Genomic DNA, 17,270 nt, shown 5'->3' on the forward strand with positions numbered 1-17,270 from the left:
AGCAAGACTCTGTCTCAAAAAAAAAAAAAAAAAGATTTTATTTATTTATTTAGTTGTTTATTTTTTTGAGACAGAGTCTCACTCTGTCGCCCAGGCTGGAGTGCAGTGGCATGATCTCGGCTCACTGCAAGCTCCGCCTCCTGAGTTCGCACCATTCTCCTGCCTCAGCCTCCTGAGTAGCTGGGACTACAGGCGCCCGCCACCATGCCCAGCTAATTTTTGTATTTTTAGTAGAGACGGGGTTTCACCGTGTTAGCCAGGATGGTCTCGATCTACTGACCTTGTGATCCACCTGCCTCAGCCTCCCAAAGTGCTGGGATGACAGGTGTGAGCCACTGCACCCGGCCAAAAGATTTTAGTAGGATCCCTCTGGTTGCTGGTGGAGATGAGAGTATGGTGTGGGGGCAGTGAAGATCCCAGAGAGGAGGCTACTGCAATGGTCCAAGCAGAAGGTGATAGTGATTTGGATCAGGGTAACAGAGTTGAGGTGGTGAGGGGCTGACAGGTCATGGATCTATTTTGAAGGAAAGGCCAAGTCCAGGCTCCTTAGCTCGGCATTCAGGGCTTCTCTCCACCACGGACACACTTCCTCTCTGGCTTCTCAGACCCTGTAGCAGATAGAATGGTGACCCCCGATGGTGTCCACATCTTAATCCTCTCAGTCTGTGAACAGGTGACCTTCCATGGCAAAAGGGACTTTGCGGATGAGATTAAGGATCTTGAGAAAGGGTGGTTATCCTGGATTGTCTGGGTGGACTCAATGGAGTCACAAGGGTCCTTTTAAGAGGGAGGCAGGAGGGTCAGGGTCAGTCGCAGGAGATGTGACAACGGAACCAGATGTCATAGTGACATGAGGGGGTGCCAAGAAATGCAGGCAGCTTCCAGAAGCTGAAACAGACAAGAAAACAGATTTTCTCTGAAGCTCCCAGAAGGAACGCAGACCTGCTGACACTTTCAGAACTCTGATCTGCAGACCTTTGAGAAAATACATTTGTATTGTTTTAAGTCACTGTGTTTGGGATGTTTGTTACAGCAGCCATGGGAAACTAACACACACCCTTTGGGCTATATTATTTTCATGCTTCTGCATCTTTCCTGAAGCTGTGCCACTGGCTGGAATGTCCTTCTGATCTATGATGTGCAGCTCAACAATCAAGAGCCATCTGTGGCTATTCAAATTAGATGGCCAGGCGTGGTGGCTCGTGCCTATAATCTCAGCACTTTGGGAGGCCGAGTCAGGAGGATTGCATGAGCCCAGGAGTTTGAGAGCAGCCTGGACAACATAGCAAGACTCCATCTCTATAAAAAATACAAAACTTAGCCAGGCATAGTGGGGCATGCCTGCAGTCCCAGCTACTGAGGAAGGAGTTGCTGGAATCCTTCTGCTTCAATCCTCCTTGAAGCAGGTAGATTGCTTGAGCCCGGGAAGTGGAGTTTGCAGAGAGCTTAGATCGCACTGCTGCACTCCAGCCTGGATGTCAGAGTGAGACTCCATCTCGAAAGAAAGAATAAATTTTCATTTCAAATTCAGTTCCTCAGGCACACTGACCATAGTTCAAGCGCTCAGTAGCCACATATGGCTGGTGACTGCCATATTCAACAGCACAGCTATAGAACACTGCCATCATGACAGAGATTTCTGTTACAAAATACTGTCTAGAATTTACTCTTGAACTCTACCTGCTCAGATCTCTTAAATTACGTAGTGGGCCAGGCATGGTGGCTCACACCTGTAATCCCAGCACTTTGGGAGGCCCAGTCGGGAGGATCCCTTGAGCCCAGAAGTTGGAGACCAGCCTGGGCAACAGAGCAACACCCCATCTCTACAAAAATAAAAAAAAGAAAATTAGCCTGGTTTGGTGCACATGACTGTAGTGCCAGCTACTAGGGAGGCTGAGGTGGGAGGATTGCTTGAGCCTAGGAGGTTGAGGCTGAAGTGAGCTGTGATTGCATCACTGCACTCTAGCCTAGGTGACGGAGTGAGACCCTGCTGCTAAATAAATAAATAAATAAATAGCATAATAATGGTACCTGTGTCTGCAGTCATTACTCCAGAACAGCACTTTACACATAGTTTCTCCTTTAAGGTCATGCTCACAACAGCCCAGGGAGATAGGGTGGCATGCTTCATTTTATAAGCTGAGGTCCAGGGAGGGGAGGTAATTTACCCAAGATCACACAGCAAGAACACCGGACAGCTAGAATTTGATCACAGTTTTAATTGACTCCAACATGCCTGCTCTTCATCATCAATAATTTCCTTCAAGGCCTCCCTCAAATGTCACTTCCTCCAGGAAGCCCTCCCTGATTTATACTCCTTCCAGAGAGAATAGGCTCTTCCTTTCTCTGAGTTTCTGGAATACAAGGTCCCAGCTAAACTGTAAATTCCCCAAGGCTAACAACTGGACTAATTTTTTAAATTTTTATTTTATTATTTTTAATTTTTTTCAGACAGAGTCTCTCTCTGTCACCCAGGCTGGAGTGCAGCGGTGCCATCTCGGCTCACTGCAAGCTCCGCCTCCCGGGTTCATGCCATTCTCCTGCCTCAGCCTCCCGAGTAGCTGAGACTACAGTTACCTGCCACCACGCCCGGCTAATTTTTTGTATTTTTTATTTTTTTTAGCAGAGACAGAGTTTCACTATGTTAGCCAGGATGGTCTCGATCTCCTGACCTCGTGATCCGCCTGTCTCAGCCTCCCAAAGTGCTGGGATTACAGGCATGAGCCACCATGCCTGGCCTATTATTATTTTTTTGAGATGAAGTCTTGCTCTGTCACCCAGGCTGGATTGCAGTGGCACGATCTCAGGTGACTGCAACCTCCACCTCCCAGGTTCAAGCAATTCTTATGCCTCAGCCTCCTGAGTAGCCGGGATTACAGGCGCAGCCACCATGCCTGGCTAATTTTTGTATTTTTAGTAGAGACAGGGTTTCACCATGTTGGCCAGGCTGGTGTCGAACTCCTGACCTCAGGTGATCCGCCCACCTCGGCCTCCCAAAGTGCCAGGAATACAGCCGTGAGCCACCTTTCCCGGCCTTATCCTGTGACTTAGAATGCTTAACCTCCTGGGAATGCAGCCCAGTGGGCCTCAGCCTTATTTCACCCAGCTCCTATTCAAGATGGAATCACTCTGGTTCCCATGCGTCTGACATTTCCCTCCTCCCTTTTATTTTTATTATTTTTATTTTATTTTATTTTATTTTTTGAGACGGAGTCTCACTCTGTCACCCAGGCTGGAGTGCAGTGGCACCATCGCGGTTCACTGCAAGCTCCGCCTCCCAGGTTCATGCCATTCTCCTGCCTCAGTCTCACGAGTAGCTGGGAGTACAGGTGCCCACCACCATGCCTGGCTAATTTTTTGTATTTTTTTAGTAGAGACGGGGTTTCACCGTGTCAGCCAGGATGGTCTCGATCTCCTGACCTCGTGATCTGCCCGCCTCGGCCTCCTAAAGTGCTGGGATGACAGGCGTGAGCCACTGCACCTGGCCCCCCCACTCCCTTTTATAAGAGCAGCTTTAATCCTAAGGGTTGTAGAGGGAGGAAGATCCATCTTCTGTAACTTCTTCAGGCTGAAGAGGGGTGATGATATTCCTGCCTATTAGGATCTATTGGATTCAGGGTAGAGAGGAGTTCAATTAGAAAGCATTGGTATCAGCCGGGCGCGGTGGCTCAAGCCTGTAATCCCAGCACTTTGGGAGGCCGAGACGGGCGGATCACGAGGTCAGGAGATCGTAGACCATCCTGGCTAACACGGTGAAACCCCCGTCTCTGCTAAAAAATACAAAAAACTAGCCGGGCGAGGTGGTGGGCGCCTGTAGTCCCAGCTACTCCGGAGGCTGAGGCAGGAGAATGGCATAAATCTGGGAGGCGGAGCTTGCAGTGAGCTGAGATCTGGCCACTGCACTCCAGCCTGGGCGACAGAGCGAGACTCCATCTCAAAAAAAAAAAAAGAAAGTATTGGTATCACATATTTTGTTACTTAGTATTTTACTCAGAATTCTCATGCGTGAATTAAGAGCAAGGCTGTCTTGTAAAATACAATTTGTTGTGGAACAATTTATACACCTCCTTTGAGGTAGAAGGTGGGACTCAACTCTGGAGGTAGGGCTCAAACATTGGACCAAATTGAGGACTAACTAAAACAGGGAGGAGGCCGAAGCAACTTTTTTTTTTTTTTTTTTTTTTTTTTTTTGAGAAGGAGCCTTGCTCTGTTACCCAGGCTGGAGAGCAGTGACACGATCTCGGCTGACTGCAACCTCCACCTTCTGGGTTCAAGCGATTCTCCTGCTGGTCGAACTCCTGACTCAGGTGATCTGCTCACCTCGGCCTCCCAAAGTGCTGGGATTACAGGTGCGGGCCACCACGCCCAGCCCGAAACAATTTTTTTTTTTTTTGAGACGGAGTGCAGTGGCTAGTTCTCAGCTCACTGCAAGCTCCGCCTCCCGGGTTTACGCCATTCTCCTGCCTCAGCCTCCCGAGTAGCTGGGACTACAGGCACCCGCCACCTCACCCGGCTAGTTTTTTGTATTTTTTAGTAGAGACGGGGTTTCACCGTGTTAGCCAGCATGGTCTCGATCTCCTGACCTCGTGATCCGCCCGTCTCGGCCTCCCAAAGTGCTGGGATTACAGGCTTGAGCCACCGCACCCGGCCAATTTCTTTCTTTTTTTTTGAGACAGTCTGGCTCTGTCACCCAGGTTGGAGTGCAGTGGTACCATCATGGCTCACTGCAACCTCAGTCTCTCAACCTCCTGGGTTCAATCGATCCTCCCACCTCAGCCTCTTGAGTAGCTCAGACTACAGGCACACACTGCCATATCCGACTAATTGTTGTATTTTTTTGTAGAGGCAGGGGTTGGCCATGTTGCCCAGGCTGGTCTGGAACTCCTGACCTCAGGTGATCCACTCGCCCCGGCCTCTCAAAGTGTTGGGATTACAGGCGTGAGCCACCGTGCCCAGCCCAGTTTCTTCTTTCACTTAATAAAAGAGAGGGTGCATTCCTGGCTAATGAGATAGTTTCTACATGTGGGGGCCTTCCTGCATGTGTGTGACTGAGTTTATTGCAGGGAAAGGTAACAGAAAATGGGGTTGTAGAAAGAAAAGAGGTAAGGCTGAGTGTGATGCCTCACATTTGTAATCCCAGTGCTCTGGGAGGCCAAGGCGGGAGGATCACTTGAGGTCAGGAGTTGGAGACCAGCCTGGCCCAAATGGTGAAACCTTGTCTCTATTAAAAATACAAAAATCAGCCGGTTGTAGTGGTGTGCCCCCGTAATCCCAGCTACTCGGGAGGCTGAGGCAGGAGAATGGTTTGAACTTGGGAGGCGGAGGTTGCAGTGAGCTGAGATCACGCCACTGCACTCTAGCCTGGGAGGCACAGCGAGACTCTGTCTCAAAAAAAAGGAAAAAAAAAAAATGCCTGGGCCCGGGGTTTGGGTTAAAACCTCGGCGTAGCAGAGCTGGGGTGCACGTGGCTATGCCTGGGGAGGAGAGAGAGGGGTCAGAGAGGAGGTGCCTGCAAGTCTGTACCGCAACGCCTCTACTGGCCTCTAGAGGGCGCAATCTCTCGAGGCTCCGCCCCAAGCGAGGCGGGGCGGAAGCGTGCTGTGCACAGGCGCAGGATGGGTCTTGGGCAGCCCAGGGCTTCCGATTGGCTCCTCTGTGGTGGCGGGGCGGGGTCAGACCGAGATGGCGGTGTGCGCAGGCGCAAGACTTGGGCTCTTGGGACCGGAAGTTAAGGCGTTCGCGGCTTGTAGTAAGTGAGGGGAGGGGGGCGGGGCGGGTGCACCGGGTGGTGGCAGCGATGGCTGCTGGAGTTACGCGGGTCGGGGGTAATTTGGGGTGCGAACCCAGGGGCGAGGGAAATCTCGAGATGTGGAGAAATGTAGGAGGCAGCCGAAGGGCAGGCAGACGCGGACGGAGATGGCACCTGAGCGTCCCTGGGAGAACCTGGGCGACAGGCCAGAGACGGAAAGAAATGGAGGCACGAAAAGAAGCCTCGAGAAACTGAGGGACTGAAAGACGAGGGTGTTGGGAGAGGAGGGAAGCTGAAAACTAGAGAGCGTGGGCGAGAGTTGCGATAGGTTCCAGCCAGAGGCTCCGACCACGAGGCCGAGAGGCGTAGTCGCCCTTAAACTTGGGGAGTGGAGGGGAAAGTCGGAAACTGATCGTGGACGCTAGAAACAGAAAAAATGGGATTTAGATGGAGAAACGATACACTGAATCATGTGGGACACCGAGAGATATGGAAGGGTGGAGGCAGTGAAGTAGGGAGAACCCCACAAAAACTGGAGGTAATGGAGAATGATGCTGAGAAATGGAAAAGTGAGGGAGTGGAGCCCGAACCCCTAGATTTGAGTTCCTCATCTGACACTTGGCTACTCACTTAGCCTCTCTATTGCTCAGTAAAATAGGGGATGATCATAGTGCCTTACAGTTGTGAGAAAAGTGTGTGTGTATGTACATAGATGTGGGATAGGAATAAATCATACAGATAGGAATAGGTCTGTGTGTTAACGTGAGTAAGCAGTAAGTAAGCATGAGCTATTATTAAAGCTTCTGATATTGGGAGATAAAGTATTAGATGGGGAAATGGAGAGAGAAGGTGATGGAGAGTGAACACTGGAAGGACACAAGGGAGGAAAAAAAGATTAAAACAGAACATGAGAAAGAGGGCACGGTAACTCACGCCTGTCACCCCAGCACTTTGGGAGGCTGCGGTGAGAGGATCGCTTGAGCTTGGGAGGTCGAGGCTGCAGTACGCTGTGATTGCGCCACTGCACTCCAGGCTGGGTGACGAGTGAAACCCTGTTTCAAAAAAACAAAAATGAAACATTTTTATTTTTTTGAGACTGAGTTTGGAGTTTTCGTTCTTGTTGCCCAGGCTGGAGTGCAATGGCATGATCTTAGCTCACTGCAACTCCCGCCTCCTAGGTTCAAGCAAGTCTCCTGCCTCAGCCTCCCAAATAGCTGGGATTACAGGCATGTGCCACCACGCCTGGCTAATCTTGTATTTTTAGTAGAGATGGGGTTTTTCCATGTTGGTCAGGCTGATCTCGCACTCCCGACCTCAGGAGGCCTGCCTCGGCCTCCCAAAGTGCCGGGATTACAGGCGTGAGCCACAGTGCCCGGCCTGAAAAAGCTTTTTTTTAAATGAGAAAGATGGAGAAAGTCAAATGGAGAACTGAAGACAGAGATGGAGAAAGGAAGAGCTGGATTACAGAGAAAATCAGACTACAAAATGACTCAGATAAATGAAGAGACATGAGACCAGAATAGGACAGGGAAGAGAGATGAGGGTGATGAACAAGACAGACTGAAAAAGAGACAGAGGCCTGAAGTTGGAGTGGAGAGAGATGGAGGGGACAGAGGGGGAAACAAACCCACTAAAGGCCATGAGCCCGGGGCAAATAGACCAAAAGATGGTCAGAGACACAGTTATACAGAAACCAGAAGATGCAGACAACCTAGAAGCTGAAAAAGATAAGACACCTTGAGAGGCACGGGATGCTGCCAGCGGGGCTCAGCATGCATAGGCAGTTTGTAGCCTCAGAGGAACACTCTCATATTCTTTTCATTTTTTTGTTTTTTGAGACGGAGTCTCGCTCTGTCACCCAGGCTGGAATGCAGTGGCCGGATCTCGGCTCACTGCAAGCTCTGTCTCCCGGGTTCATGCCATTCTCCTGCCTCAGCCTCCCGAGTAGCTGGTACTACAGGCGCCCGCCACCTCGCCCGGCTAATTTTTTTGTATTTTTAGTAGAGACGGGGTTTCACCATGTTAGCCGGGATGGTCCGGATCTCCTGACCTCATGATCCGCCCGCCTCGGCCTCCCGAAGTGCTGGGATTACAGGCGTGAGCCACCGTGTCTGCCCGGATCGCTGTCATTTTCTAAGAATCACTGGCCCAGAGTCACAGTAACACTCCAAGCCCTCAACTTGCTTCCCTCCTAGAACAGGAAAACACAAGAGTAGGTGGAAGCATTGTTAGCACATTATGATAGGGCACTGTGGCCTTTTGAGTCTAATTTTCTTTCCAGATTTTGCCCCACTTCCTCTTGCTGTTTTCTGTTTTCTGTTTCTAGTTACTATTTAACTACTTAGCTTCTCTCTACCAAGATTGATGGTTAAATGTTGTAAAGTTTTGAGACAGATATTATCTCTGTTTTATACATGATGAAAACTGCCTGAAGTTAGTTCAGGTTAATTTGCCCAGGGAGCTGGGCACAGTGGCTCACGCCTATAATCCCAGCACTTTGGGAGGCTAAGGTGGGTGAATCACTTGAGGTCAGGAGTTTGAGACCAGCCTGGCCAAGATGGTGAAACCCTGTCTCTACTAAATACAAAAAATTAGCTGGGCATGGTGGCACACGCCTGTAATCCCAGCTACTTGGGAGGCTGAGGCAAGAGAATGACTTGAACCTGGGAGGCAGAGGTTGCAGTGAGCTGATATACGCCACTGCACTCCAGTCTGGGCGACAGTGAGACTCCGTGTAAAAAAAGAAATTTGCCCAGGGGGCACACATTTAATAAATGATGAAGTTGAGATTCAAACCCAGATCTGCCTGACTCTAACTCCTTTACCAGCGAAGGCTCTGAACCCTTTTAGAGTCATGAACCCCTTTAAGAATCTGAGTGACTAACTTCCAGAAAATTGCGCATATGAGGGTGTGCTCTTTATTAAGATATTTTCAGCTGAGAACCAAAAACCCAACTTTAGGCCAGGCATGGTGGCTCACGCCTATAATCCCAGCACTTTGGGAGGCCAAGATGAGCAGATCACTTGAGGTCAGGAGTCCAATACCAGCCTGGCCAACATTGTGAAATGCTGTCTGCACTAAATACAAAAATTAGCGTGGTGGTGCACACCTGTAATCCCAGCTACTTAGGAGGCTGAGGCACAAGAACTGCTTGAACCTGGGAGGTGGAGGTTGCAGTGAGCCAAGTTCACACCACTGCACTCCAGCCTGGGTGACAGAGCGAGACTCCATCTCAAAACAAAAACAAAAGACTCCAACTGCAAGCAAAAAGGCATTTTCTTGTGTAAGCTGAGAAGTGGGGGGTTGAAGGGAACTAAGTTTCAAGACCTAAATGATGTTGCGAAGCTTCTCTTCCTCTCCCTCTTTCACCCTCTCCCTGTGATGCACAGTGATATCCTTGTGCCTGTATCTAGTTATTTCTCTAGGATAGATTTTAGGAAAGACTCTGGAGCTACTACAAACAGCTCCAGGCTTATATCAAACTTGCCTGATTATAATGGATAAAATGAGAGCTTTTCTGTCCTAGCAACCGTGTGTAAATTCCACAAAAGGGCCCTGATTGGCCCTTCTTGGATCATGTGTCCACTTCTCAGACCAATCATTGGTTAGAGGGGCAGTAGAGTACCATGATTGGCCAGGTCTTTGTCACTTGCCTACCCAATAGGGGTTCTTTGACTTAAAGGCCCTTGAACCATGTAGAATCGAGGAAGGGCGTTCTCCAAAGGAGGATGGATACTATCCTTAGAAAAGAAGTAAGGGGTTGTGCCAGGCAGGCAAAAATAATATATAACACTTGCAAAATTTTGCCTTTTATCTCAATGTTCTGAATCTCACTGGACCCCGGGTGAAGAACCCTTGCCTTATTCTTTTCATTACATCACACCTCTCTCCTGTTACTGCCTTTTGAGACAAGATTCTGCTGTTGGTTGGCCATGTGACCTACATCTTTCCTTTAGGTGTCAGGTCAAACAGCCCCTCCTCCCAGGATCCTTCCACGATTCCCAAGCATGGGAAGGAGGAGGAACCTCCTTTGGTGTCCCACAGCCCCCTAGGGTTCTGTTATCACAGTCCCCATCACTGGATTGTCACAGTCTGATGACGTGTGTGTCACATGAGAGATGATGTGATCATGGCCATCTGTGAGGACTCTGGTGGTCATATTCATTACCTCCTTTTCCTAGTTCAGTGCTTGAGAAACAGGCTGTTAGAAATGTTTCTAAAAATGGGCTGGGCATGGTGGCTCACACCAGTAATCCCAACACTTTGGGAGGCTGAGGTGGGGGAATTGCTTGAGCCCAGAGGTTTGATATCAACCTGGGCAACATGGTGAGACCTCATCTCTACAAACAGTAAAAAATTAGCTGGGTGTGGTGGCGTGTGCCTGTAGTCCCAGCTATTCGGGAGGCTGAGGCAGGAGGATGACTTGAGTCCAGGAGGTGGAGGCTGCGGTGAGCCATGATTGCGGCACTGCACTCCAGCCTGGGAAACAGAGTGAGACCCTGCCTCAAAAAAAAAAAAAAAAGAAGGCACTGTTCCCAAAAGTGAATGAATGTCTTCTGTTCTCTCTCCTAAGAATCCAGGGCCTGAAAACCCAGAATGAACTTGTGTCCATCCCAGAGATCACTGCAGGTATCATGAGGTACCCTTTGTGTCATCAGCTCAAGCAGTCCCCTGACCACTTTATCATCTGTGGTGGTCCTGTGCCGTGACTAGGAGGAAAAATTAGCTCTTTGAAGATAAAGTGGTTCTCTGTTGCAGGCACTGGCCTCTTAAATTGTTGCAGGTTGGGAATGGATGAGAATATTTGTTTTGGGTGATCAGAACTGAGACCCCCATTGTGGATTAGTAACATGCCTCCTCCTAGAACAAGAGAGGGCAGGGATCGCCAAGACCACCACTGGGCTCCCAGCGAGGAAGAGGCCTTGGAGAAGTGGGACTGGAATTGTCCAGAGACACGTCGCCTCTTGGAAGATGCCTTCTTCCGTGAGGAGGATTACATCCGTCAGGGTTCTGAGGAATGTCAGAAGTTTTGGACCTTCTTTGAGCGCCTGCAGAGATTCCAGAATCTCAAGACCTCCAGGAAGGAGGAGAAAGACCCTGGACAGCCCAAGCACAGCATCCCAGCGCTGGCCGACCTACCTCGCACTTATGACCCATGTTACCGCATCAACCTCTCTGTTCTTGGCCCTGACACACGGGGCTCTGGGGGGCTGGGCAGGCACTTGCCTGCTGAGAGAGTGTCTGAGTTCCGCCGGGCCCTGTTGCACTATCTGGACTTTGGCCAGAAGCAGGCATTTGGGCGTCTGGCCAAGCTGCAGCGTGAGCGGGCAGCCCTCCCCATCGCCCAGTATGGGAACCGCATCCTGCAGACACTGAAGCAGCACCAGGTGGTGGTAGTGGCCGGTGACACCGGCTGTGGCAAGTCCACTCAGGTGCCCCAGTACCTGCTGACTGCTGGCTTCAGTCACGTGGCGTGTACCCAGCCCCGGCGGATCGCCTGCATCTCACTGGCCAAGCGTGTCGGCTTTGAGAGCCTCAGTCAGTATGGCTCACAGGTGAGTGGGACGCACCAGGTTTCCGATTTTTTCAGGGCGACCTTGGGGGAATAGGTTGCTTGTCCATATGGCAGTATCAATAAAAATGAAGCACGGCCGGGCGCGGTGGCTCAAGCCTGTAATCCCAGCACTTTGGGAGGCCGAGACGGGCGGATCACGAGGTCAGGAGGTCGAGACCATCCTGGCTAACACGGTGAAACCCCGTCTCTACTAAAAAAAAAAAAAAATACAAAAACTAGCCGGGCGAGGTGGCGGGCGCCTGTAGTCCCAGCTCCTCGGGAGGCTGAGGCAGGAGAATGGCGTAAACCCGGGAGGCGGAGCTTGCAGTGAGCTGAGATCCGGCCACTGCACTCCAGTCCGGGCGACAGAGCGAGACTCTGCCTCAAAAAAAAAAAAAAAAAAAAAAAAAAATGAAGCACTTGGCCGGGCGTGGTGGCTCACGCCTGTAATCCCAGCACTTTGGGAGGCCGAGGCGGGCGGATCATGAGGTCAGGAGATCAAGACCGTCCTGGCTAACACGGTGAAACCCTGTCTCTACTAAAAAATACAAAAAAAGTTAACCAGGCGTGGTGGCGGGTGCCTGTAGTCCCAGCTACTCGGGAGGCTGAGGCAGGAGAATGACCTAAACCCGGGAGGTGGAGCTTGCAGTGAGCTGAGATCGCGCCACTGCACTCCAGCCTGGGCAACAGAGCGAGACTCCATCTCAAAAAAATAAATGAAGCACTTACCCCTGGACCCAGTAATGATTCTTCTAGAACTTTATCCACAGATTGGCTTGTCCGTGGTCTATATGACAAAGGAGCTAGCATTACCAGTGTAGCACTTTAATGGCAAAACAATGGGAAATGTCCTAAAGGCTCGTCGCTTTTTTTTTTTGAGACAGAGTCTCGCTCTGTCGCCCAGGCTGGAGTGCAGTGGCGCGATCTTAGCTCACTGCAACCTCCTCCTCCCGGGTTCGAGCAATTCTCCTGCCTCAATCTCCTGAGTAGCTGGGATTACAGGCACCCACCACCCTACCCAGCTAATTTTTGTAATTTTAGTAGAGACGGGGTTTCACCATGTTGGTCAGGCTGGTCTCTAATTCCTGACCTCAGGTGATCCACCCACCTCGGTCTCCCAAAGCGTTGGGATCACACGCATGAGCCACTGCGCCCAGCTGCGAAGGTAATTCTTGGCAATCATCGCAATGCAAACTGCCATCTTGGAAGGCCAATAATAGTCCTTCTGTGTCATGGTGGTCATAAGGATGAAATGGGTGATATACATGAAGCACTTAGAGTGGCATATAATGTCCTGGCACATAGTAGGGACTCAAGAAAAGGTTATTGGTATTATAGTAAACATTATATATACATGAGGTGTGGTGCTAGATACTTCCCGTGCATTGTCACATGGCATTCTCACAGCATCTAGGAGGAAAACGATAAGGGATGGCATTGCCTGCCCAAGGTCTGTGGCACTAAGTGGCAGAGGTAGGATTCCAACCCAAGCTGTTGGACTCCAGAGTCTGATGGCTAGGCATGGCATTTGCTTAGATTTTCTTTTTTCTTTCTTTTTTTTTTTTTTGAGACGCAGTTTCATTCTTGTTGCCCAAGGCTGGAGTGCAATGGTGTGATCTTGGCTCACTGCAACCTCCGCCTCCCAGGTTCAAGCGATTCTCCTGCCTCAGCCTCCCAAGTAGCTGGGACTACAGGCACGCGCCACCACACCTGGCTAATTTTGTTTGTACTTTTAGTAGAGATGGGGTTTCTCCATGATAGTCAGGCTGATCTCGAACTCCTGACCTCAGGTGATCCGCCCGCCTCGGCCTCCCAAAGTGCTGAGATTACAGGCGTGAGCCACTGCACCTGGCCTGCTTAGATTTTCAATTTGGGCAGGGCCAGGGGCTGATACCCAGGCTCAGGGTCCTCTCCTGACCACACCTTTCTTCATCCCGCCCCAGGTCGGCTACCAGATCCGCTTTGAGAGCACGCGTTCGGCGGCAACCAAGATTGTGTTCCTGACGGTGGGCCTGCTTCTGCGACAAATCCAGCGGGAGCCCAGCCTGCCCCAGTACGAGGTCCTGATTGTGGATGAAGTCCACGAGCGGCATCTCCACAACGATTTCCTCCTGGGTGTCCTCCGGCGCCTGTTGCCCAAGCGGCCTGACCTCAAGGTCATCCTCATGTCGGCCACCATCAACATCTCACTCTTCTCCAGCTATTTCAGCAATGCTCCTGTGGTACAGGTGCCCGGGAGGCTGTTCCCCATCACAGTGAGTACTTCCCCCTCCTCCTACATCCCCACACCTCCAACCTGGTCTCTGTCCAAACCTGGACATGCCTTTTCTCTCTGCGGCTGTGTCTCCCATCTCTTTTATTTAAAGATGTTCTCTTTTTTTAAAGCTACCATTTTCTGAGCATTGATAATGACCTGGTTAGAGTGCTAAGTGCTTGTTAGAGTAAAAGCTGTTAGAAGAATACCCAAAAATGGCTGGGCACAGTGGCTCATGCCTGTAATCTCAGCACTTTGGGAGGCCAAGGCGGGCGGATCATGAGGTGAGGAGATCAACACCATCGTGGCTAACACCGTGAAACCCCATCTCTACTAAAAATACAAAAACAGGCCGGGTGCGGTGGCTCAAGCCTGTAATCACAGCACTTTGGGAGGCCGAGACGGGTGGATCACGAGGTCAGGAGATTGAGCCCATCCTGGCCTACACGGTGAAACCCCATCTCTACTAAAAAAATACAAAAAACTAGCCGGGCGAGGTGGTGGGCGCCTGTAGTTCCAGCTACACGGGAGGCTGAGGCAGGAGAATGGCGTAAACCCGGGAGGCGGAGCTTGCAGTGAGCCGAGATCGCGCCACTGCACTCCAGCCTGGGCAACAGAGCGAGACTCCGTCTCAAAAAAAAAAAAAAAAAAAAAAATACAAAAACAAAATTAGCCAGGCATGGTGGCGCGCACCTGTAATCCCAGCTACTTGGGAGGCTGAGGCAGGAGAATCGCTTGAACCCAGGGGGCAGAGCTTGCAGTGAGCCAAGATCACACCACTGCACTCCAGCCTGGATGACAACGCAAGACTCTGTCTCAAAAAAAAAAGAAAAAAAAAATGTAAAGTCTCAAATAAGAGAAGTTTATTTCTCTTAGATAACAGTGCGACTGATCCAGACTGGTGGGCAACCCTGTTCCATGTGGTCATTCAGGGATCCAGGCTCCTCCTTTCTCATTAGCCTACCATCTCACTGGGCAGGATTTCTCAAAGTCAGCAAGATTGACATTTCAGTCAAGGATAATTCCTTGTTGTGGGGGCTGTCCTGTGCATCATAGGATATTTAGCAGCATCCCTGGCCCCTACCCACTAGATGCTAGTAGTCTTCTCCTCTGGTTGTGACTATTAAAAATGTCTCCAGATATTGCCACATGTTCCCTGGGGTGCAAAACCACCCCTAATTGAGAAACACTGTCTTAGTGAATTATCCTTGTCTGTGTAGTCAAGAATTACAGGAAGAACTTCATTGTCTCTTGTGATTTCTGGTTCCAAATGCCCATCAATTTGCCTTCTAAGCAGCCATAAAAAAAGAAAGAATGGGCCGGGCACGGTGGCTCGTGCCTGTAATCCCAGCACTTTGAGAGGCTGAGACAGAAAGATCATGAGGTCAGGAGCTCGAGACCATCGTGGCCAACATAGTGAAATCCTATCTCTACTAAAAATACAAAAATTAGTTGGGCACGGTGGCATGTGCCTGTAATCCTAGCTACTTGGGAGGCTGAGGCAGGAGAATTGCATGAGCCTGGAGGCGGAGGTTGCAGTGAGCTGAGATCATGCCACTGCACTCCACCCTAGGAAGAGAGCAAGACCCGTGTAAAAAAAAAAAAGAAAAGAAAGAGAGAGAGTGCCAGCTGGGTGTGGTGGCTCATGCCTATAATCCCAGCTTTTTGGGAGGCCGAGGCAGGTGGATCACCTGAGGTCAGGAGTTTGAGACCAGCCAGGCCAACATGGTAAAATCTTGTCTCTACTAAAAATGCAAAAATTAGCTCCAGTGGTGGTGTACCCCTGTTTATCCCAGCTACTCAGGAGGCTGAGGTGGGAGAATTGCTTGAACCTGGGAGGTGGAGGCTCCAGTGAGTCAAGATCATGCCACTGTACTCCAACTTGGGTGACAGAGCAAGACCCTGTCTCAAAAAAAAAAAAAGAAAGAAAGAATGAGGCTGCTTCCTGAGAAATGTTTTCTAGGGTTTTTGTTTTTTTTTTTAGTAGAGACGAGGTATTGCTATGTTGTCTGCCTGGTCGCGCATCCCTGAGATCAAGCAATCCTCCTGTCTTGGCTTCCCAAAGAGCTAGGATTACAGGTGTGAGCCAACTATGCCTGGAAATCAGCCAGCCAACCTGGCTCAGGCTCAGGTCCTCTCCTGGTCATCCAACCAACCTGATTTCTAGGGTTTTCATCCTGGTTCCATCACCTAGAATTTTTTTCTTGTTGAAGTTACTCTAAACACAAGAGAATGCATGCATTGTAAATATATAGCTCAATTAGTTTTCACCAGTTAAATACATCTACGTAGCTAGCACCCAGGTTTAGAAAAGTCAGACATTACCAGCACCCCACAAGCCTTGCAGGTGCTTTGTTACTTTGTCTTTTTATTACATCCTTCAGAAATTATCTAACTGCAGTATGCTGTCTATCACCTGTTTCTCAATTACGGGTGGTTTGGCCCCCAGCGAACATGTGGCAATATCTGGAGACATTTTTAATAGTCACAACCAGAGGAAAAGACTACTAGCATCTAGTGGGTAGGGGCCAGGGATGCTGCTAAATATCCTACAATGCACAGGACAGCCCCCACAACAAGGAATTGTCCAGACTGCAATGTCAATCTTGCTGACTTTGAGAAATCCTGCCAGTGAGATGGTAGACTAATGAGAAAGGAGGAACCTAGATCCCTGAATGACCACATGGAACAGAGTTGCCCACCAGCCTGTACCTGTTGCACTGTGTCTTCTCCGTCAACCAGGTCTCTCCCATCAGCCTGCAGCCTCCCCAGCCCATGGCTCTGAGCTGGAGGGACAGGGTGTGCTTCTACCTGGGGCTGTCTCCTCTCAGGTCGTGTACCAGCCACAGGAGGCAGAGCCGACCACGTCCAAGTCAGAGAAGCTGGACCCACGGCCTTTCCTGAGGGTACTGGAGTCCATTGACCACAAGTACCCGCCTGAGGAGCGGGGTGACCTCCTCGTCTTCCTCAGTGGCATGGCAGACATCAGCACCGTGCTGGAGGCCGCCCAGACCTATGCCAGCCACACCCAGCGCTGGGTGGTGCTGCCCCTGCACAGCGCCCTGTCTGTGGCCGACCAGGACAAGGTATCACAGGAAGCCCAAGTGGGGCAGGCGAGGGGTCTGCATGAGTCAGGGGTGGCTGCACACAGGACTTGTGTAACTCCACAGACGCAGGGCTCGGGGGCTGCACTTGTGCAAAGTCGTAGCCACCTAGTGGCAGAGCCAGGCTGCGAACCCAGGTAGTTTGGCCCTGGAGCCCATGCTCTAAACCAGAGGTCGGCAAACTTTCTAGAAAGGATCAAAGTAGATAGTGTCAGCGCTATGGACCATGGGCTGTCTGTCTGTCACAGCTACTCAGCCCCACTGTTGCAGCATGAAAGCAGCCATAAATTGAGCGTGTGAGTATGTGTTCCAAAACAATTTTTTTTTTTTTGAAACAGAGTCTTGCTCTGTTGTTCAGGCTGGAGTGCAGTGGCACAATTGGGGCTCACTGCAGCCTTGACTTCTTGGGCTCAAGTGATCCCCTCTCCTTAGTCCCCCAAGTAGCAACTATAGGTGTGTGTCACTATACTCTGTTAATTTTTTTTTTTTTTTCAGACAGAGTCTCACTCTGTCGCCCAGGCTGGAGTGCAGTGGCGTGATTGTGGCTCATTGCAACCTCCGCCTCCCGCGTTCAAGTGATTCTCCTGCCTCAGCCTCCCGAGTAGCTG

General features: G+C 50.3%; 1 protein-coding gene across 4 annotated transcripts in view; it reads left to right on the forward strand.

Moving 5' to 3' along the window:
• The first annotated feature begins 5,657 nt into the window (after window positions 1–5,657).
• Window positions 5,658–17,270, forward strand: part of DHX34 (DExH-box helicase 34) — a 37,534-nt gene continuing 25,921 nt past the window's right edge. For 2 of the 4 annotated variants that reach the window (XM_030942738.1, XM_030942739.1), the window contains exons 1-2: window positions 10,324–11,305; window positions 13,248–13,559. In XM_030942738.1, coding sequence (XP_030798598.1) covers window positions 10,601–11,305; window positions 13,248–13,559 — 1,017 coding nt within the window. In that variant the 5' untranslated portion in view covers window positions 10,324–10,600. Of the gene's footprint in view, window positions 5,750–10,323; window positions 11,306–13,247; window positions 13,560–16,389; window positions 16,645–17,270 lie in introns of those variants that run through there. The other 2 variants (XM_030942737.1, XM_010377401.2) reach the window with 2 other exon arrangements.

Source organism: Rhinopithecus roxellana, chromosome 12 (assembly GCF_007565055.1).
Source record: "Rhinopithecus roxellana isolate Shanxi Qingling chromosome 12, ASM756505v1, whole genome shotgun sequence".
NCBI lineage: Eukaryota > Metazoa > Chordata > Mammalia > Primates > Cercopithecidae > Rhinopithecus > Rhinopithecus roxellana.